The sequence below is a fragment of the Ostrea edulis genome, chromosome 5 (genome assembly GCF_947568905.1).
Source record: "Ostrea edulis chromosome 5, xbOstEdul1.1, whole genome shotgun sequence".
NCBI lineage: Eukaryota > Metazoa > Mollusca > Bivalvia > Ostreida > Ostreidae > Ostrea > Ostrea edulis.
The window spans coordinates 47,368,753-47,392,795 of record NC_079168.1 but is presented as its reverse complement, the minus strand read 5'-3'; the positions used below and the strand labels follow the sequence as shown (position 1 = coordinate 47,392,795).

General features: G+C 33.6%; 1 protein-coding gene across 2 annotated transcripts in view; it reads right to left on the bottom strand.

Moving 5' to 3' along the window:
* Window positions 1-24,043, bottom strand: part of LOC125649945 (serine/threonine-protein phosphatase 2A 56 kDa regulatory subunit alpha isoform-like) — a 42,341-nt gene that overhangs the window by 2,942 nt on the left and 15,356 nt on the right. Inside the window, exons 3-11 of one of the 2 annotated variants that reach the window (XM_056164623.1) lie at window positions 23,453-23,554; window positions 22,443-22,535; window positions 22,215-22,345; window positions 21,946-22,005; window positions 20,123-20,231; window positions 19,568-19,621; window positions 17,717-17,767; window positions 16,580-16,699; window positions 9,685-9,914 (exon numbers count right to left, since the gene is read on the bottom strand). In XM_056164623.1, the coding sequence (XP_056020598.1) occupies window positions 9,685-9,914; window positions 16,580-16,699; window positions 17,717-17,767; window positions 19,568-19,621; window positions 20,123-20,231; window positions 21,946-22,005; window positions 22,215-22,345; window positions 22,443-22,535; window positions 23,453-23,554 (950 nt within the window). Of the gene's footprint in view, window positions 1-9,684; window positions 9,915-16,579; window positions 16,700-17,716; window positions 17,768-19,567; window positions 19,622-19,678; window positions 19,733-20,122; window positions 20,232-21,945; window positions 22,006-22,214; window positions 22,346-22,442; window positions 22,536-23,452; window positions 23,555-24,043 lie in introns of both variants that reach the window. The other variant, XM_056164622.1, reaches the window with a different exon arrangement.

The following is a 24,043-nucleotide window of genomic DNA, read 5'->3' as shown; positions in this document are numbered from 1 at the left end:
CCATGTTTCTATCAGTCCCAGTTCTACAGTTTAACAATTTTTTGATCAAAGACAAGGTCACTAGAGATACTAGTTTGTAGGTCACTAGATAATAGTTCGTAGCTCACAACATCCTTTTAACATTTCTGAAGATTCCAAGTCTCTATTGGTCCTGGTTCTAAAGTAATACAAGTTTTTATGTTCTAAAGTAATACAAGTTTTTATGATCAAAGTCAAATGTCGCTGGAGATATTAGGTTGTAGGTCTCATCCTTTTATCATTTCTGAAGATTCTAAAGTAATACAAGTTTTTATCATCAGGGTCACAAGAGTCGTTTGACATTGATACTAGTTTTTATCGTCTTATCATTTTTGAAGATCCCATGTCTATCAATTACAGTTGTAAAGTTATACCAATTTCTATGTTCAAGGTCAGATGTCAAGGGCACTGGAGTCACTTTATCTTGATACTTATTTGAAGGTCCCACCATCCTTTCTGAAGATCCCATATCTCTATCACACCTGGTTCTGAAGTAATATCAATTTTATGTTCAAGTTCAGAGGTCAAGGTCACTGGATTCACTTGACCTTAATAATAGTTTGTAGATCCCACCATCCTCTTATCATTTCTGAAGACCCCATGTCACTATCAGTCCTGGTTCTAAAGTTACACCAATTTTTATATTCAAGGTCAGAAGTCAAGGTCATTGGATTCCTTTGACCTTGATACTAGTTTGTAGGCCCTATCATTCTCTTCTTATTTCCGAAGACCCCAGGACTCTAATTATCATTTTGTCAAGTTATACCTGGAACTAATTTCCCCCTATAGAGTGTACCATGCTTCATAATTTTTCTAATCCAAAAATAAACGATAATTGCAGTTTACTAAAAAAAAAAAAACAATGCCAATTACAGATGTTTAACGGAACAGCCTTACTAAATAGTGTTTAGAAAGCAACCCATGTAAACATCTACTTGCAATTACTGATTTCATACTCGCTTTCCTCACTACATTCTTGGGTATCTACATCACTATTTGTATGCACTGGTGGCTAAAACATATGGTTTGAATGTTGAAACTCAGAAAATTTGTCAACATCGAAATAGATGTTGTCCATGGATAATTTTTTTTTTAGTTTTTAATGATATTTAACACTACTTTTATAATTAGTTGATCAATGAAGGTAGCATGTGATGTCACTGTGCATTTAGTTGTTCTTATAGATGTGCAGTTGTAGAGAGGAACATCTTTGAAAATGGTAAATTTTTGCTCTTCCCCTAAGGCCTCAGGATTGCAAGAGTCCTGAAATTTACTATTTATGGCCCCCTTGTCCCAAAGATGCTTCATACTAAATTTGAAAGAATTGGAAAGGTAGTTATCAAGAAGTCAAAAATGTTCAGTAGTTAACATTTAATCATACCAACCTGGTTACCAAAACCCTTACCCCCATGGAATCATGAAATTTACTATTTTGGTAAAGGGTTGCATGCTCCTTCTAAATATCCATTTAGTTTCAATTTAGTATCAATAGTATTAAAGGAGATATTATCTTCATGATTTACTACCAAGATTGGCCCCACCCTGGAGTCAGAACCTTTACCCCAAGGATAATAAAATTGTTGCTCTACATGACTTTGCACTTAGTTTTTTTAACAGATCTGTGGATGTAGAGAAGATTTTTGAAAATTGGTCCATTTCTGACATAGTTTGCCCCATCCCTACGGCATCAGGGGTTCAACAGTCCCCAAATGTACAATTTATGTCTCCATTGTCCAAAGATTTTCACTCCAATGAATGGTACTTATCATTAAAAAGTTCAATTGTTAACACACGACGGACAATGACGACCAATATGCAACTTCCGAGTTGCCCAATAGTTCTTTCCCTTTGTGGAACTCTTACGCACAGCACGACCCAAAAGATATTTTCGTCCACACGGTGTGGGTACAAATGCTTATCGCTGCCTTCACATATTGCATAAAGGCCGATTATCAGACATCATATAGCCACCCAAACTGCAGGGAAACACAATATTAGTAAGTGTATGATTATTTAATAATGAAGTGGCTTAACCCCTTCTCTACCGTACCGGTCAATTTTACCAGTGGAGCGTAAAAACAAGACTACGCAAAAGGAGTGCCTCTAAATCTTTGAAACTACGACCATAAGATATCTATATATCATATTTTTGGAAATATTCTGTATTTTTTAACTACGTAAATTTTAATTAAGTAAATAAAGCCATTAAATTAATAAACGCATTTAAAGTGAAAGATGGCTTCGTCTACATATGATGCAACGCTTTGTCACAAGGTCATTTTTCCCCTCGATACCTTTTTTTTAAATTTTCCGTCCGAATGCAATATCTTTTATATGTTTGAAAAGCATATCTTCCCTGCCTTCAGTGTATATAAAAAATATTTATAATGCCTGGCAATGTAATAAGAAAATAGCAATTGTTTGCACATGTACGTGTTCTTACGCTTTAATTTCTCAATTTTAAAACAGATTGGCGTTTTACCTATATTCGTATATTGAAATAGGGAAAAGTAAATACAGCCTGTAAAAGTAGAAGGAATTTCCTTTTTGATGAGCCCTTATTCGTGTTATAATTCTCGGTAGTTTTTATACAACGATAAAATGAAATTGGGACATGCTGTGCGGTTTTCATCACAATTACTGACAAAATGACGTCGCTGAATCCGATCAGCCCGTGTCACACAATAAAGTAATGTAAAATATGTGTATTGACCTCTTTTGGTTACTTGGAGGAGGAGAAGGAGTGCGGAGCAGGCGATTTTCGAAAGGCTAATGGAAAAACCATGGTTCCCTTTTACACTGTATCTAAGTACATGCATTTTATACCCATGTAGTTTATAATATATGACAATAAATCACATGTTATCCATACCTGCTGGTGCTGGTGTGGCAAGTGTGCTGTTAGTATTAGAATGCTCTAGGCCTATCGTTGAAATGATTATGTCCTATGGACCCGAGGCCTTTACTGAGACATAGTTTGATTATTCAAACCACTGTGCTATGAGATGATGAACAAGTGCCCCATCTTGCCTAGATTTCTCTTAATTTTGACTAAATCTACGCTTCACAACCAGTACCATGCAGGGGGATTTAGCCACTGTGCTCAATAAATTTTTTCAGTATTTACCCCCATGTATATGCTAGGCATCATGGTAACACCTACATCGTGCATATCAATTTTTTCCTTACCAAATATCACTTCAAACATGGGACATCTCTATTTGTAAATGAATTGACCAATACTTCCATGCGAAGCTATCCACTGCTTCCTTGAAGCTTACATTGCTTTAAAGCTTAGATCTGACAGGAATGTTTAATTGCAACTATTTTTTCATCTTTAAAAAGGGTATTGGAATCCCAGTCACACAGGGGCACCTGATCCAAGAACTGTGGCTTTTCACCCAGAATGACAACCTGGCATTCAGATGGGATGACTCTTGAGGTTGAGTATAGGGTGAAACCCATTTTACCGTTTATTGTTGCATTCCTAGATATCACATACATGTACATGCGATACATAAAAGATACAAAAACACAAAAACATATTATTATGTTCCCCAAACGGAGTTTGGGAACATATTGGTTTTACTCTGGTTCTTAGTATTATTATTCCTTCTTTCTTCTTGTGACTTTTTTGTTTACAAGTGTTCTCAGAAACTACTTAAGGGATCAATATAAAACCTTTAAAGGATGATACCGTATATCAGTTTTTTTCCGTGATTCAGAACCTAAAATAGTGTATTAAATTTATGCGAATCAAATTTTCACTATTTCAAAGTCATCGTGAAAATATAATTCACGATTATTTAAACTTATAAAAGAAGCCAGCTTGTGAAAGTATAACTCTTAATTTTTAATGCAAAAAATTCAATCAGTGAAACGATTTACACGATTTCTGAGTTACTGATCACACAACGATTTTGCACTTTTCTTTACATTCAAGTAAATAAGCAACTCACTGCTGTATGTGATCGTAATAAAAGGCATTACCCTATCTATTGTACCTGTATTAAACAACCACCTGCCTAACGCGACCAACGACCGTGATTTTTAAAACATTTTCGTGTGCTTTCAAGAAATTTTACCTTTATTCAACGACTGTACATTTTTCGATTATAATGTGATTCCTACTTTTGATTTCAGTCGAGCATGACTTTTCTGGGAATTATCGTCCCTAACACTTTCCTTTTAAAACGCACGGGCAATAGTTCTGCTGTGATCATGTTTAGTCGACACCCTGACTCAATTATTATACCCGAGCTATCAACTGGTTAACGTATAATCAACACAGGGTCGCATGAGGTTAATTAAAAAAACCTGAGTTGTTGTTTATTTAATAAAATCAAGAATCGGGGACTCAAGGCCGTTGTTTTCATAGTTTTGAATTTCGACAGACTTTCAGATGTACAGGGTAGATCGGCCGTATAACTTAATCATAAAAGCTAACTTTGTTTCAAATTTACGCGGATTTACTTTCCGCGATTCGGAAATCGTCGTGAACAAAGTGGATATTGGATACACACGGAAAAAACCTGATATACGGTAGTATAGCATATGTAGATGTGTGGAACGAATGTCATTTTGTCTGAAAATGTATGCATGTGCATTGGATTTTTTGTTTACAAACTTTGGAATCAGTCTAACTTTTTTATTTTTCAATAAAATCGTTCGATATTTATATCGTAGGTATCACTTGAGACCCCTAACTGTTTAGCATGGTCAAAATTACAATTTTGCATGTGCATGCACATGTGCTTTAATTTGATTAGATATTATATAAACGTCTATAACTTTCACATTATTAAAGAAAATATAATGATATTTACAGGATAGGTAAACATGCCAAATATCTACAGATCGGTGTAATAAAAATTGCAAATGCTCATGTGCACGCACGTACGTTGTCTTTTGAAGGTTCAATTCTTTGAATGACCATAACGTTTTTTGTTTTTCAACAGAATCTTTTGAAACTTAGGTTATAAATGTATCTTGATATTCGCAACTCAAATCTATAGTCAAAATTACTTTCCAGCACGTGCATGCATGTGTGCTAAATTCTGATTGGTCGATTTTCAAATCGCCATAACTTTCTTATAATAAATGATGGAAACAATATGAAATTTATACTGTAAGTATATCTATCAAATGTCTATTGAATAACACCAACAAAAATGCTGTGTCTTACTTACGCGCGCATGTATGCACATGCATTGATTTTGGTTCTCGTAGTTTTGAGTTGCTGTTAATTTCTCGTTTTTCATTGAACTGTTGTGAAACTTCCCTTGTAGTCATACATGTATATTTAGACTTGAAATGCATCAACATGGTCAAATTACTCAACAGCACGTGCGTGCATGTGCACAGAATTTTCAGATGTCTATAACTGATTTGTTTTAGCATGAAATGCACTGAACATTATAAAATAGTTATATATTCAGACACTACACAGATTGATATGGTCAAAACCACTTGTACTAAAACAAATGACACCACTTGCTAAATGGGGGAATGTTTGGGGAACATCTATAACGGTCCCCGTTACAATTAGTACTAGTTTTGTTTCTGATTGTAAAGTGTGCAAAGTGTTCCAAATGCTGACAAATAGGGAATGATGGCTAATACTAATTTTATTTGGAATTTTCTTTTAGATATGGGGCCAGATTGTTCAGAGAACCAGTAGATTTTCTGAAGCTGTTTTTGACGGAAGCTTTGGTTTTTTCCATCTGTGTTGTCACCAACCATTATGCTGAGATGGCCATATCTAGAGGGGAAAGATTGTCGTATGTTGGCAGCCTCTCACTGAAGAGGAACTGCACAGGTATTAATAATTCTAAAGTACCAGTGTTGTTACAATGATTTTCAGGTTTAAATGAATTATAATTTGCATTGCAATAAGATTACCCTCTATCACAATTAATCTGGCTATACATCTTACATGTTCATATGATGTGTACTGCAATTACCTCTGATAAAATTTTATCATAAGTTTATAAATGTATAATCGTCAGAAAGAGTTGATTATAGGAAACATTTACACAGCCAATTGCGTATTCAATTATTTTCATGCTTAGTAAACTTACTTCTGATAACTACTTTTTGTTTCAGATTTTTGGGCATTATCTTATATATGTCTGTCGTAAAGTTCCAGTCGATAGATAGGTATTGGTCAACGCATGCCCTATATCGGAACAACCCAGTACCAGGAATTATGTCTAGAAATAGGTTATTTTGTCCTTCTTACAAGTAACTCCAGCAGCTGATATCAACAAAGGTTTCTACTATTGTTTTTATTGCACATTTTATGAAATATTCAGTTATAATATTTGCATGTGCGGGATTTATGTGAATAATTCATTAGATAGTATATGATGAGATTCATGCATAAACTAAAAGGCAAATATATAAATTGGTAACATTTCTTTCCGAAAATGTATCGGCAAAAAACTTTATATGGCATATAGTTTTTGGTCTGTCTGTTTGTCTAAGCTAAAAGCTTTAACAATGGCCACAGCTTTTGAATGAGTAACAGTTTTACAACTTTCCGGTGTTACCAAATGTTTACACTTTGTGACTTTAACTTTGCTGATATTAAAAGGCATTGGTGTTTGTCAAACACATTTACATTTATTGCATTTTATATTTAATATATTGTAAATCATTTCTAATGATTTCTTGTACAGTAAAGCATATATTACAATGCTATGTTTTATTTCCTCAGCTGAGAAGTTAACACGCATACAGTCGTTGGTTGATCATGTTTGTGAGAAGTCGAAGGAATTATACCAGCCTTACAGGGAAATAGCGGTAGATGAGAGAATGGTCGCCTCTAAGCATAAGTTCTTGTATTCGTCAGTTCATTAACGACAAACCTGTTCACTTTGGAATAAAGCTTTCGGTTGTAGCATATAATATATCTGGCTATACATACAACTTTTTTGTCTATCTTGGTAAAAATAATACTATTTTTACAGATAAAACAAAGGGTATTGGATTTAATGTCACTATTACATTGTGTAAACCTCTTTTTGATCAAGGATATAGGTTGTTTACTGTTTGTTTTTATACATCTATAGCCCTAGACAAAGAATTACTTGCTAGGAAAATTTACCTTATTGGTGTATTGAAATCTAATAGCTTGTCTATACCTGATGAACTTAGAAATGTGAAAATGTGGGAAAGAGTAGCCACTAGAGATGATTTTAGATGGCACAGAGTTGATGAATTTGTATTTGTGTAATGCAAGGTGAAGATAACGAACAGTGGTCAATCTCATAACTCCTATAAGCAATACAAAATAGATAGTTGGAGAGATTGTCAGGTAGTTACTTTTATGTCGCCATTACACCATGGCTCAGCTACAACTGTTTGTGAACGCACTATGAAATCTAGATTAACTTGGAACAAAAAAGGACTTGTACAACCTGTAGTTGCTAATGATTACAATAAATGTATGGGAGCTGTAGATCTTTCAAACCTGTTTACAAGTAAATATCCGTCTTATATTAGAACACAGTATCATTGGTGGAAAGTTCTGTTTTTTCATTTGCTTGATATCATGGTTGTTAATTCTTATATTATTTTTGAAGAATTTAGAAAATTACATGCCAATCAGTTTACAAATTGTTCTTCTGTATATGGACAACTTGAATTCCGTGAATCACTTGCCATGTCACTGATGGGTTTAAATGAAAAGTGTGCATCAAAAGAAAGTCCTATTGCATATATACCTGAAGTTTTAGATAAAAGGAAAAACTGTACATTTTGTAATGCTGAGGCAATTTTTATGAATGAGAAGGTTCCAAGTTATAAGACATCTGTATTTTGTGTATCATGTCAAGTTCCTCTTTGTTTATCAAATGACAGAAATTGTTTTAAAAAATGGCACAGTAAAGAAGGGGAAGATGTTAGAAATTGTGCAAATCTGTCATGTAAAAAGAGAAAATTATGAATATACTGTGTTCTCAATGTATAAATATGTTTTTCTGATGTCAGAGGTATCACAAGTGAATGTAATGTAATACACATAAAATGTGTGTAGTTCTTAAAATCTGGAATATTTTATTGCATGTACATTTTTGTTTCAATACGTTAAATGACTTGTGTAATTAACCACCAGAGGTTTTAAGAAGTTGCATATAATAAGCACATTCTTGTTAAATATGATGAAAGTGTAGTTAGATATAGTGATTCAAAGCAAGTACATGTACTTGAACATTCCTATACATTGTACGTGGAGAGGAAAAAAGGGTAGTACTTATGATAACATTTGTTATGGTGTTGTTGCTTAGCAACCAAATATATTTGATTTAAAAAATCCAATTATTTTGAAGGAACAGTTAAAGATCTTTATTTTTTATGTTGCAATATTCTATTTAGTGGAAGATATTCACAGAACATCATATTGTTAAAAAACGATGTCAATGTACATTACGTACAACTTTTGAATTTATGACCTTTGACCTTAATTATCTCCCTTGTGTTCATAATTTTTGTTAAAATCTTTTTAAAATCATTAAGATCTGCCTACATATTATATTTTCAAAATAATGTGACATTTACTAATAATCATGCTATGCAATTTTGTTTAAATTGTGTCAAATGGCTGCAGAAAGGCAAATTTTGGTCAAAATTGCACTGCGAGTGTTGTTACTTAGTAACCAAAAATATCTATTTGTCAATAAAATTAATTAATTTGATTGTAATGTTGTTGTAGTATTTTAAAAGGCACATCAGCTCATACATTTAGAATTTCCTATTTTCTGGTTCTAATCTAGAGAGAGGGGTCGACCCGTAATATATATATTTCTGAGAAAAAATGTTTTAAAAATCTGCACTTATTTGACCCCGTAGACCTCTTTAAGGTCATGAAATATCCTGACAACATTTTTAGAAAATTGTTCTCCGTCCAATTGTGAACAAAACTATATGTCATATGCCTACCTCAAATCAGGGCACATATTGATTTAAAAGACACTGTCATTTTGTCTTTAAAAACCTCTAAAGTACCGGTAGAGAAAGGGTTAAACAAAAATCGATATCACCATCTTTCTTTGATTAAAATATCACTCGTACAGAAGAGGAAATAAAAAATAATTTTATATTTAATCTAATGACCTAATTCAAACAAATGTTATTCTTGATATTGTCAGTTTAATGTATACCAACAGCTGACATAATTATTTTTTTTTTTTACACTTATAACTTTTATCCTTATTTACATAGTTGCCTATAATATATGTTTATATCTTGTATCCACCCAAGTGTTCAACAGAATACTAAACGTACCTCCATCACAGAAGAGCTGATATCCCTGAAGTTGCGTATTGCAATAGGTCAACTGAGTGACTCAGGTGACTTGATAAACTTGAATCTGAACTACCCAAGGATGCATGCATACAAATATCACTATCATGGCCTTGCTACTCTTGAAGAGATTTTGAAGTTTTGTCCTTACATATTCTTATGTAAAACTTCCAATGTAACTCTTATTCAAACCCCACGTGTAAAAAAAGAAGAGCCTTACACCTGACCTCCCACCCCCTAAATTTTTTCATGGAATAGTCTTCAGTATAAAATCCACTTTATATCCATTCTGTACACAATATCTATGAAGCTAGAATTTTCCATTAGAAATTTTTCCAAAAATTTCATAGAAAAATAGCTTACTTCTGTCTCTCGGCTTTGTAGTTGGCAGTAAGTTCATCAAACAGTTTTCCGTTCATTTCCATGAAGGTTTTGAGAACATTATAGACCAGTGCTACAATAGTTTGATTCCAGTGCTCCTTCGAGATTTTATACAAGGCTGGGAACATTATAGGAAGAATAACATTGGAGTTTTCCTCAATCAAGCTCATGATGTAGTCGTTGTTCCAGTAATACAGTGCCCTTTCTGCAACCTGAAATTCAAATACTCAGATCCATAGTAAATTCTGTAAAATATCATCACTACACAGTATTTATGAAAATGAAATTATCTAAATCAAATCAATTTCAGTTTAATAAAAAAAAAAATTGCTAAAACTAGTTTGGAAAATTATGCACTCTTGCATTCACGAAATAAAGACATGCACGTATTTAATATAGTTTATAAGTATGAAGCTTTGAATGGCCACAATAGATATTTAGTGTGATAATGACCTTGACCTTTGGATTTCAAAAGCAACATGAATCTTGAATGTCATCAGGATTTGAAGTCTGATAAACATGCACCAGCAAATACATGTATAAAAGTTAGAGGCAAGCTCAAATCTACAGTATATAGTGAAAAAGAGACCTTGACCTTTGGACCTCAAAATAAATAAGAACCTTCCTCTTTTGGATGTGATCAAAATACTCAAGTCTGACAAAGACGCACCAAGTAGTATGAAAGTTAGAGACCAGACAAGCTCAAATCTATGGCATTTAGTGACAAAATGACCTTGACCTTTGACCTCAAAATAAATAGGAACCTTTCTCTTTTGGATGTGATCATGTTATGCAAGTTTCACAAAGATGCCTCTAGTAGTATGAAAGTTAGAGACTGGACAAGCTCAAATCTATGGCATTTAGTGACAAAGTGACCTTGACCTTTGACCTCAAAATAAATAGGAACCTTCCTCTTTTGGATGTGATCATGTTATGTAAGTCTGACAAAGATGCACCAAAAAGTATGAAAGTTAGAGACCGAACAAGCTAATAGTGGACGCCGCCCGCCCGCCCGACTGGACGCCCATCCTTTGCCAATTTAAAAGCCGAGATTTGCTATGCAACTCGGCTAATAAATAACATGATTGATCAGTTAAAGCTGACATGAATTCTTAAATCAATTCAACAAATTTCTCAACAACAAATGAAATCCCATTTTAAAGCATTGTGCATTGCTCAAAATTATAACAAACATATCATAAATCAGTAAAAGATTCAAAATTTTTGGATAATTAGGACAAAAATGTGGAAAAAATAGCTTTTTCTTGCATGCTTGCAAGAATTTGCAGTAATCATGTCAATAATATGTTAATGAATTTATGCAAAAAAATCAAGTACAAATTACAGTAAAATATCTGTATCTCAAATATGGGTTATCTCGAATACCCTGCTTATGTCGAAGTCAATCTCTGGTCCCAGCCATATTCCCTATCAAAATTATTTAAAATCTTGGAACACGGTGATCTCAATTACCCCACTTATGTCTAAGTGTCTTCAAGGTCCCTAGCCTAATTTCACCTGTTTTATCTCAAAGTGCAGTCAATTTTTTCCAGTCTGCTAAACATAATAGGTCTTGTTGCATTCTCTCCTGCATCTATTCCAACCTGTTCTAACTGACGATTGCTAATTAACCCCCACCTGATGCGAGGTTTCCATAGCACAGTCATTGTTGCGAAAGCTTGGGTATTTAATGCAGTCTTCGAACATAAGGGATTAAATTCAAGGCCAATCATAAACACTCGATACTATGAATATAATGAGGATAAACGCGCTATATCATCATTAAATTTGATAGATAAATGCAAAGATTTCCAAAGTGCAATTCAAGTTAAGAGTCATGGAAATGTACGTAATGTATTTGATAATACACACTATAGCATTAACATGGAAAATAGAAAGAACATGAAAATTTTCAAAGTGAACTGAAATTAAACAAGAGGTCCATGTGCCACATCGCTCACCTAAGTCACCTTGGCCCATATCTAAAGATTTTCCCTATATATTCGCATGTAAAACTTTGATCCCTATTGTGGCCCCAACCTACTCCCGGGGGCCATGATTTTTACAAACTTGAATTTGCACTATGTCAGGAAGCTTTCATGTAAATGTAAACTTCTCTGGTCTAATGGTTCTTGAGAAGAAGATTTTAAAGATTTTCTCTATATATTTGTATGTAAAACTTTGATCCCCTATTGTGGCCACACCCCTTCCCTGGGGGAGGGAGGGGGATGATTTTAACAAACTTGAATATGCCCTATGTCAGGAAGTTTTCATGTAAATGTAAACTTTTCTGGCACAGTGGTTCTAGAGGAAGCTTTTTAAATGACACTACCAATTTTTGCACTTTCATGATTATCTCCCCTTTGAATGGGCCCTGGCCCTTCATTTGAACAAACTTGAAAGCCCTCACCAAAGAATGCTTTGCGCAAAGTTTGGTTGAAATTGGCCCAGCGTTTCTGGAGAAGAAGTCAGAAATGTAAAAAGTTTATGGATCGACAAAGTCTGTGACTGTACTAGACAGCAGGACACCACCTGAAGTGGCAATACTAACACCATGTGTTGTTCAGTAAAGACGAACAAGATCATGATTGTTATTCAAATATTTTCTTTTAAAATACGTTTATAATCATTCGGTAAAGTATTTCTATGCACAAGACAAAATCATTGTAAACTTAAAAGTACTGCCAATAAACTGAGCAAATCTGGAAAAAATATCGGGGTTTTTTTTTCACTCACAAAAAATTGTGACCACTTGTGATTTTTCACACCCAATTTCAAGTTTTAAATCCCATTTAGTATTTCCCCTTTAATTTCTTTGCCTGTAACAGTGTACCTAAATAGTTTCCCACTTCCAAAAACTCTGAACAGTAAATCATATAGTATAAGCATTCATGCACTACAAAGGTAAATATTATACTCTAATACTTCCCCTGATTGAATGAAGACAGCAGATCAGCACTAACTAAGTGTCTCACAGTCTGTATTAAGGAGTGACATGTTTACTTTAGGAATATCATTTTGTTTCCTGGATTCATCAGAATAAAGGGGTTATTTGACGAATTCACACATACAACAGTACCACTAGTAGCCCCAGGTAAACAGTCGTCGGCATTCAATGTGTTTTCTCAACAAGCATACCACATGCATTATTTGTATCTATCCATCTGCATTTTACAATATATGAATATGAATAATATAAAAACTTTATGCCATTTGCTTATTCAATTCTATCAATAGATATCTTATGATTTTAACACGTTTACTGCAAATACTTGAATGCATGAAGAAGAAAAAAACAAGATGTGTTTGTGAAACAAAAATGCCCCCGATAATGGCCAATTCCGAAGATGGCCAAGGTCACAAGGGCAAATATCTTGATACCAGTAGAAAGATCTTGTCAAAAGAAATGTACAATATTAAAGCTCTAATATTTACCATTTAGAAGTTATGACCAACGTAAAAAATATTCATGTGAAATATCAAAGCTCTATCTCTTATTGTTCTAAAGTTATTAGCAAGGTTAAAGTTTTCAAACAGTAGGTCAAACTCCAAGGTCCAGGGGTAAAAAATGTTGGTACCCACGGAAAGGTCTGGTCACAAGGAATACTCATGTGAAATATCAAAGCTCTATCACTTATTGTTCAAAAGTTATTAGCAAGGTTAAAGTTTTCAAAAAGTAGGTCAAACTCCAAGGTCATGGGGTAAAAAATGTTGGTACCCACGGAAAGGTCTGGTCACAAGGAATACTCAAGTGAAATATCAAAGCTCTATCACTTATTGTTCAAAAGTTATTAAGCAAGGTTAAAGTTTTCAAAAAGTAGGTCAAACTCCAAGGTCAAGGTGTAAAAAATATTGGTACCCACAGAAAGGTCTTGTCACAAGGAATACTCATGTAAAATATCAAAGCTCTATCACTTACTTTTCAAAGGTTATTAGCAAGGTTAAAGTTTCAGACAGAATGACAGTATTACAGAATTACAGACGGGACAAAAACAATATGCCCCCCAATCTTCGATCTCGGGGGCATAAAAAGCACTTTTTCCTTATTTTCAACCAAATTGTCCAAAACCTTTAGAATGTTTTACTGATTTACAATACCTTTATGGTATTTAGACCACTGCATGGTTTTTTATAATGTAATTTCATTGCTTCTTATTCCTATACTTTACTATCAGAGATGTATATAACTGTTGAATCTTTCTACACAGGTAATTCGTAAACACTGATGTAAGGTGAAGTCAGCAATTTTCAGCATTTTTCAAAAGGATCCTGTGGCTTTCAAATTGGGAAAAATTGTCAACATTTTGGTCAAATTGGGAAAAGCCAGACATTATCTTAAATAAGCTAAATATATCTTATTACACAAGTAATCAAACACAAATTGATGTCATTCTTCCTTTTAGCTGCAATAATATAGCCCTCTCTGATTTTTTTAAAAAAAAATTGGGAGGGGGGAGGGGGACAACTCCATAGAATCTCCGTAATGGTGCAAATGCGGGAGTGATTCACTCCCGCAACATTTTCTATCATTCTAAACATTTGCTGACTCTTTACGTAAATAAAATGAAATTCTATGTTTCTTAGTCAATATATAAATTTACAACCTGCAACTTATGATTTGTGAGGCTCTATTCTACCGTTTTCAACAATTTCGATATATTCCAATTTCTCGATTCATATTTGTGCACCATGGTTGATGACTGAAGTTTCAACTTCCGATTGTCAAGTTATTTGCATACCGTATTTTGCCGAATATAATACGCACTTTTTTTAGAGAATATTTTTGTGCCAGAAAGGGGTGCGTATTATATACCACAATAGGTTTTTGACCTTTTTTTCCAGATGAAACTCGGCGATTAAGTAGTGTAATATTTCACTAAAAGACCAAGGCTTCGTATACTGTACGCCTTTTCACGTTCACCTATTTATTAAGTAGAAAATTCGACCTCAAGAAAATTACTGCAGAAACGTAAAATTGCAGAAAATGTGATATATATACTTACAATATCTAAATACTTCAATTATCATGAAACAAACAGCCAATCAAATTGCATTGGATCTGACTATTCATTACATCGTATGCCGCCATTATTGAAAGCATGTTTACACAATAATGCCTTGACACGTGCTAAAATTGTTGGAAAATAATTTTGTCACTTGCTAAAAGTTTATTTACTGTAAGTTTTATGAATAGGCCTAATTTTTAATGAAATACTTATTTGAATCTTTGAAATAACTATTCTTGCGTAAAAGCGTGTGTTTTACGAAGCCATTGTTGTGTACACTGCTTTTGTTAGATACCCCCTCCGGGTAAAGAAATACCTAACAAAATTTTTTTTCACACATTTTAATAGTGATCGTTGTTAACGAGGAGTTGATAATTTGCATCTTTGTACCTACCATGGTGTGTTGATTACAGTAAAATAAGCGATAGTTTAATTGTTTAATTTTATTTTTATAACATCGGCTATTTGATTGATTTTAAGTTTCAACAAAGGAAATATCGAGTCAGTTAAGACTTTAATGCTACAAAATCTCGTGCTTTGCTGAAATGAACAGACTTGTCCGGGTTGATATTTCCCTGAAGATTCTCATTGAAGATTACCGCGATGTAGACCTCATCTCAAAAAGTTTGCAAATTATTGTGCGTTGTTTAGAATTCATTATTTCTGCAAAAATATTAAGTGAAAATTAACACCAAGTATAAAATAAAGATTACCGCTTGGTCAAAATTTTTGTTGCGTATTATACACCCGAAGTGCGTTTTTTCACCAACTTTTAGGCTCAAAGTGGGGAGTGCGTATTAAACACCACTGCGTATTATATTCGGCAAAATACGGTATGCCATATAAGGTAGTATTTACATCAATGGACAAGTACAGATTTCGCCAGTATAAAAAAAGGTTTATATTTAATTTCAAGTCAAAAAACGAACAGCAGAGTGTAAATTCTTTCTGCAACAATATGATTTTCCTTTCTTTGTCGGAGTGGCTCAAGTAACTACATTTTCGCGCAGATTGTCAATGTTTAGGTTTTTCAGTAGATCCACCTATGAGATCTCGCGATAACAAGCATGGCGGAGCAGACGAAGAATTTTGCATGCTGTACATGATGTTTAATGAAAAACACCTTTATTAGACATGCCCAAGCACAAAGTTGGTATTCCTTTTCATGTAAACAACATTTGGGACTAATACACAGAGCTTATTATCGTTTATTCATAAAATTATTTTGCACCATTACAGAGATCCTATGAGATTGTAGCCCTATCCCGAAAACGTCAGAAATTTTATAAAAAAATCGGATAGAGCTACATTATTGCAGCTACCTTCCTTTATTTTATATATCTAATTTTCTTTTAAGCTCTTAAAATTTTCAACTATTTTATCTAAATCATGTAGAACTGATGCATCTTTGTCACATCGTACGTAAACTATTCACTTCAAAATTATTTTTTAGCAAGTACGTTTCGCCAGTTTTTGTTATATGGAAAAGTGCAAGTTAAAATGGGAGAGAATTGGCAATTTTTGGAGGGGAAAGGGCCAATATTCACTGTTAGTGTAGCAAAATTAACCCCCTTATATACCATGCAAACCCAACACACATCAACAATACAATACTCAACTGATATGGTGAACACAGAAAAATACACCATCGAGAATTCTAGTACATTTATAAAATCATGTCAGCTTTACATGGCTTCATTTACTGTCCACTTTCTCAGGAGTGTGTCTATGTATTGCATAAAAGATTCAATAAAACTCTCCAACTTTACTTGAAATGTGGACTAGATACATGATGAACTAACTGAAAATGTGGACAAGGTACATAGCAAACTAACCTGAAAATGTTTGATTGACGCATGGAGAGAACTTACCTGAAAATGTGGACTAGAGACACATCTAGATATCTGCCGGAACAGGGGCTCCATGACTTTCTGAAACTGGGTTGGTTCAATAACATCCAGTATCTCCTCAATTTCTCCCAAGAACATAACCTAAAGCAAAAAAACACCAAAGTTTGAATTCTCAAAAATTAAAATTCAGGTAAACTGTTTGACCTACTTTCACCCCTATAGTAGGTCAGAGTGCACCAATCCAGCTGAAATGCAAATTGAACTTATATCCCCCCCCTCCCCCCCCCAAAAGGAAGCTTGTCACAAGTTGTGACTTAATTTCAGGGCAATACCTGTATCCAAAACGAATACAAGGTTTTTCTACTAAGTAATACTATGACCTTCACCTTCGACCTTGAGAAACAATAGGCATCATCCACTTATCATAAGGTGTATATGTACCAAGTTGGACAGTCCTAGCCCCAATGGTTCAGTCTGTATCCTGCCTACAAAGTTTTCCTACTAAACAATATTACGACCTTGACTTCTGGCCTTGAAGAACAAAAGGTGTCCTCCACTTGGCATGAGGTGTATGTGCACCAAGTTTGATAGTCCTATTCCCAATAATTCAGTATGCATTCTGCCTACAAGGTTTTCCTATTAACTGATACTATGACCTTGACCTTGACAAACAATAGGTATCTTCCTCTCATCATGGTGATTAAATGTACCAAGCTGTAAGATTCTGGAGCTTACGGTTCAGTCTGTATCCTGCCTATAATGTTTTCCTACTACATGATACTATGACTTTGACCTTTGCCCACTGACTTTGAGAACTATAGACATCTTCCTCTCATCATGGTGATCAAATGTACCAAGTTGTAAGATCCTTCAGCTTACAGTTTGGTCTGTATCCTGTCTACAGAGTTTTCCTACTATAACTATGTGATACTACACCCTTGACCTTTGAAAACAATAGGCATTTTCCTCTCATCATGATGATCAAATGTACCAAATTGTGAGATCATGGAGCTTACAGTTCATTCTGTATTATCCTACAAGGTCCGGCAAGATGGACAGACAGAAAGACAGATGACACCATACCAAAATATGTCCCGTCTTCGACAGGTGTATAAAAATTTCTATATAGACCAAGTTTTCTAAATCATGCAAACTTACCTCTTTTTGACTACAGGTTTTAGGCCAAAGTTTTAGAAGTCCTTTTATAACCTGGAAGACATCAACACAAAATATAACAAAACAAAGTAATTTATCCATTCTCATAATGCATAATGAACTATCAAATTAAAAACTGTCTTGTCTTTGAATTTTTTTTACTGATTTATCAGTATAACGGCATATAATGGGTATTAAGTTTTCAGTGCAATTCAAAGCCTTTTTTCAATTGATACATAGCATCAAAATAGGGCCAACATTCTTTATTGTGTGTTTTACAGGAATCTTTTTTTCAAAAAAATACAAGTTGTGCATTTGAACAGTCAATAAATAAAAAAATAAAAACAGTTATATGGCAACTCAGAAATTTCGTATTGGTACCTCCATAATGATACCACTTCTCAATAAATATTACAATCTAGAGTATTGAAAAATAAGAAAATAATTAAATGGCATGTTATGCTATATAATGTACTCCAGTAATACACACACACACACATATATATATATATATATATCATATATAATTTAAGTGTAATACTTTACGCATCTACCACTGTTTCTATTGGAATTCAGGCACCATGAATCCATGAATTCAATTTGCAAAACTAATGACATATATGTATATGGTTTGATTCAAATGCAGTGACATAATTTTTTACTATACCATAGTATGTGAATATATGTATTTCCCATTTGATATATCCAATCAGAGCTCTGCAGCCATAATTTTGAACCATACTTAAAATTTTCAAGCAAGACCATTTAAAAATACTTTGCATATAATGGTTGGATAAAGATGTCCTTGGAGGAGTTTTCAATAAGTTACTTACAAACTTATAGCATTTATGAAAACTTTAGGAAAGAATCAGGGTGTCAAGCCACTCTTGGTCTAAAAAATATAGGATTATAGGAATTTTTTTGGCAGTTTATAGGGCAAATATAGGGATTTTTACAGCAGCTTTTAGGAATAAATAGGGTTTTTATTAAAGATTTGTATAAAAGTTTATTTTTTCTGCATAAAAATCTAGCAAGCATAGTGTCTTACTGGAGAAAAAATAATATTAAACATAAACAAAGACAAAATCTTTTCAGATGTGGACAGTTTTCCATCCAATAGACAGTTCTTATACAATCATCATAGTTATTCTCTTCATAACAATCTAATTAAATATCAATCTAGCATCAGCTCCTAGATTTTGGGGAGATTTTTTTTGTTTTTATCAGTTTTGAAAATAGGACTGTCATTTATTTATTTATTTATTGGATATATAGGGCTTTATAGGGATTTTAATGACATATAGGGAAAATATAGGAACCATCAAGTTTATAGAAAAATATAGGAATAAATAGGGACTTGACACCCTGAAAGAACAAAATCTGCTTTTAAACGTGCTTTGCAATTTTCAATAGAAAAGATGTGGTATGAAATAACCTTGAAAAGAATTAATTAGGTGCATACGAATGATACATGATAAATGGGTAAAACTTTTCCTGAATAAAGTACAAATCTCAAATTGCAAATAATAAAAAGAAAGTAATGCTTGTCACCTTAGTTGAAAAATGTAGCCCAAATAAATAAGGATTTAAAAAAGAAAAAGGAAAAAAAAATCAACTCTCAGTCCAAAAAATAAGATTCCTACACATTCAATAAAACAAATAATTTGTGTGTCCAGGAAAAAATCCTAGTTCTCCAACTGCAGTCACATCATATAAAATGTTACGTTCCTTGTTAATATTTACAGTATGGCGAAAAACTTAACCATGCATCAATCAGTCCAAATAATATTTGGCATACACATCAAGCACCCACACCAGACCCACTTATCTCCCCTTGGAGATGGATCGTTTTACCTCCTCAGTTAAACATGAATCTTTCTCGAGAAACTGCACTGAGCAATAAGCTAACTGCAAAAAAGAGAGAAACAGTGTGATCAATTTAATGTTTGGAAAGATGTGTTTTACCTCTTCAGTCAATGGGGCATCTTTCTCTAAAAACTGCACGACACAATAAGCCAACTGCAAGCAAGAAAATAAGAACATTTTTTGTGAAAACACGATTACGTAACAACAATTGATATTTACAGTCTCCTATCTTGAAATAATATTCTTATCTACCTTCTTATCAGAGTGGAAGAACATACACATTTTCAAATGTGTTCAAACACTAACCAGTAACTGTCAATCAGAAAGCTGTTTGTTCTCCAAAAGAAAAATCCACACACTAGCACCAGACTCTTATATATCACATCATTTTCATATCATATTACCCACATACATGAAAAATCTGCATTTAGAGCATTTCTCTGTATTCAATGATTTCAAATGTCTCTCATCATGATAATCAATAATGATAATTGAATGTTTTACACCCGTGTTGGTTTTGTTCTACATTATCTCTGATCTCACCTGTGCATGATACAGATTCAGGGTCTTGGCTTTGTGCAGAGGTATCAGGACTTTAATTAAAAACTGCTTGTGTTCTGCTTTCAGAGGTAATGCAAAACCATTAATAATGCTGAAAGAAAGTTTAAACAGTTATTATCCAAGGTTGACAACTAGCTCAATAAGTATAAATGTACAGCTTTTATTGAAAATAGTTGATAATATAAAACAAAACAAATTGGAGTGACCCCATTTCATAAAAGACATTGATGTAGTCGAGATATCATGCTAAATTCAATCTGGGGGGGAAAAAGAAGGAAGAAATGTGTTAGTGGACTAAAAACATATCTACTTTTCATCGAGTGATTAAATGTGGTGAACAAGCTTTTTCCCCTACCATATGTGAATGGTAACTACCCATTCAATAGAGAAAAATAGCATCAAAATAGAACTGAAAATGTTCCATCATATCAACAAATGGCATTTATTTTAAAATGAACACAGAATAGCCATATTTTAAAAAAATAAACAAGAATTCATTATTTATAATTTTACGAACACGCACCATTCTATTGACCTCTACTTTCTATTTAAGAGGAAGTGAAGAAATTAGTTAATTCATATAATGCTTCATACAAAGCAAATATTAAATGAGTATCAAATTACTATGCCATAATGGTTTGCTACTGGGCATTTTTTAATCCTTGAAATTATCACGATAATATGCATGGTCAAAGGTTAGTTATGGATTTACAGAGGTTATTGAACATTCTTTATTCACAGTGCCCCCCCCCCAATCTAATTGAAATCAGATCCTAGGATATGCTCACAATCGCTATAATAGGATCTGACATAACCCCATAGGAGGTCATGTCCACATGACCTTTTGCTTGGAATATTCATGAGAACTATCAGCCAGTCAGATTGCACCATACAGACAATGATGGCTATTCAGGCGGTTCCCGGCAATTCGTAAACAAGTTGCAGTAATCGCTTTCCCACGAAGTTTATTGCACACTATAAAATTGTATAGTCTCACATAAGGAATTTTAAACTTTCACAATAATGCCTAATTTATTCTGTCCATTCAAACACCAAAACGCACGATATAAAATACACTCAAATCAAATTAATTGTGAATTGCGATTTATGTATGAATAGGAGGGATGGGTACGATTTGAATAGTTTTCAAAATAGTTTACTAATTAACGCGAGGAATATAACGCCAGTTGATGAAAACGGTACATTGTGACGTCACATCTAACTGTGATGTGTTTTCTTTCAAACCAAACAATCGCAGCCGTTTTCCTTGAATTTGTTAACACCAACGGTTTCAAAGCTAACGCGCTGACATAAAGTTCATCTGAACATGACCCCTAATTGGGGCTATGTCAGATCTACTTACGAAGAGTATACGGCGCAGATCTAAGAAGTCTGATTTTAATTAGATTGCCCCCCCCCACCCCACCCCCCTATATTTCCAATACCAAATACGATAAATTTTTCCTAATTTGACCTTGGTTTGAGGTCGAACTCATGCATCATGGTGGTACACAACAAATTGACTTAATGCACCTGATACTATAGGCCTTACAGTCAAACTACAAAAACCAGTCATGGAGTGGACATATGCTTACAGGTAGTATTATGATGATAAGCTTACATGATAAATATCATAATCCTGTGTTAAAAGATACAGAAGTTTTACTGTTTTTTGTTGTTTTCTCATCAGGTAAGAACAAGAGTGACTGTACATGAAATTACATAAACCAAAAGAATTTGATGCCCAATACAACTGATGAAACCATAGTAACAACGGCATTTAATGTTTTTGAAATGGAACCTACCTGCCTAAAATCTCTAACAATTCCCCAACACCATTAAAAGATTCTGTTTCATATATAAACCTGAAAAATACACCGGTTTAACATCAATAGTCACAAATAGTTCACAATTTTTTCGAATACATCTTTCAGCTATCAGGGAATTCCCTCAACATAGCACTCTAAATCAAAGAAAACTTGCAGCAAAAATAAATAATCAATTAAATCCATTCATTAAATATATTGACTTTAGCATACAAACAATACCAAGAAAAACACAAAAAATCCTTTACCTGAGGAAGATATTATTTATCTGTTTCCTAATGAAAGCTCTAAGACCTAAAAATTTTCCATATATTCTATGTAACACTGTTTTCAAGAAATCTCTCTCCCTAGGATCTTCGCTATCAAACAGCTCCAGCAACTACAAATCAGAAAGAAAGTTCAAGATTGTGGATATAATCAACTGAAGCGAGTATCACAGTCAAGTTGGAACAAGGTGTTTAAAAGTTTCAACTTACCTGCAGAACAAACTTTTGGTCTATATATTTCTTTGCAAGACTTGGTTGAAAATCTGGAGATTCTAAGAACCTTAGGAAGAATTCATAAACAATCTGAAAAGAATAAAATTTCAGTTACTTAAACACAATTCAAAAGATATTAATTTATTTAAAATCTTAATTTTCCCACTGGCAAAATACTGTTATACACATGCAAAACAAAAGACTTCCGTTGTACAAATGACCATCCGATGGATGTGTAAATAATATACAGTTATTGATATTTTTAAGGTCAATACTATGCTTTATCTACATGAGAGGTACAATATTCACTCAGCCTGTATTGACTGAGAAAATACCAATAATTATTTCATTATGATTGAATAATTCATAACATTTAAACTGGATACAACTGCCTACAAAATGATACTTAGTCAGTCATATTTGTATATAGATAGACAACAACACCTAGTCAAACAAGTTTCTAATTATCATGACTAAACAATTTAAAACATCAAAACTGGTTTATACTAAAACATGAAGAATTTACCAAATGATATCTAATCGGTCATCTTTAGATTGGGTTCGATATTCCTCTAACTCAACAATTGCTACTCTTGAAGTCACCCCTTTTTTCACAATTATAATACTGCAAGACTGTCGCAAGTAAGTAGACACACAAGATTTCATTGAGTGACCAAAAATAATAATCAATCATATCAATTTTGAAATTCCAAATTTATTTTTTAGCACGATGTTAGAGAAATCATGTTATATTCACCTCGAAGGCACATGCAGGTAAATATAACATTCAATTCTTCCTAGGTAGTTGGAACTCAGCCAATCAGGAAACATTGAATTATTCGATTATATAATGAAGCAATTTATCAATTTGCAGAATTAAAGCGTCTGTTCAAATATATCTGGTCATTGTTTCCTAAATGTATGATATTAATTACCTGTAAATGTATGATATTAATTACCTGTAAATGTATGATATTAATTACCTGTAAATGTATGATATTAATTACCTGTAAATGTGGCCAAGAAGCCTCTAAGGTGGGATCATCTTCCTCTGGGTCAAAGTCAGGGTTGTCATTTGGCGGTAATGTACGGAATATATTACAAGCAATCTGAAAATACAATGTATATAAGTGTGAGTATATATTTCTGGTATCTAACCTTCGCTGCCACTGTGGGCTATCTCCCGCTCCTTGTATCTAAAATACTGCAAGTACTCCCGCTCTTTCTATTTAAAATACTGTAAGTAAGTACATTGATATTGTCACAGTGTAGAGTGCAATTTGCATAATGTTTAGAACAAGGTGGATTTGTGGTCGTTATTAGTAGGGTTGAAACGATTCACCGAAATATCGATACTGTTCAATATAAACCCTCGATTTAATGTTCGATTCATTGCCTCGATTTTCGGTACGATATGTTTATTACAAACTGGTTCAGTAAAATGCATCAGGCTTGGCCTGTTCTTATCATTTTTACCTGCATGAGGAACAAAATAACACCGAATAACGTTCAGACTGTTGTTTGCCTTGAGTCTTACGAAAATAATAATGAACTTTATCAGTTTAAACTACAGAGCAACAAGCATCTTACCAATTGGC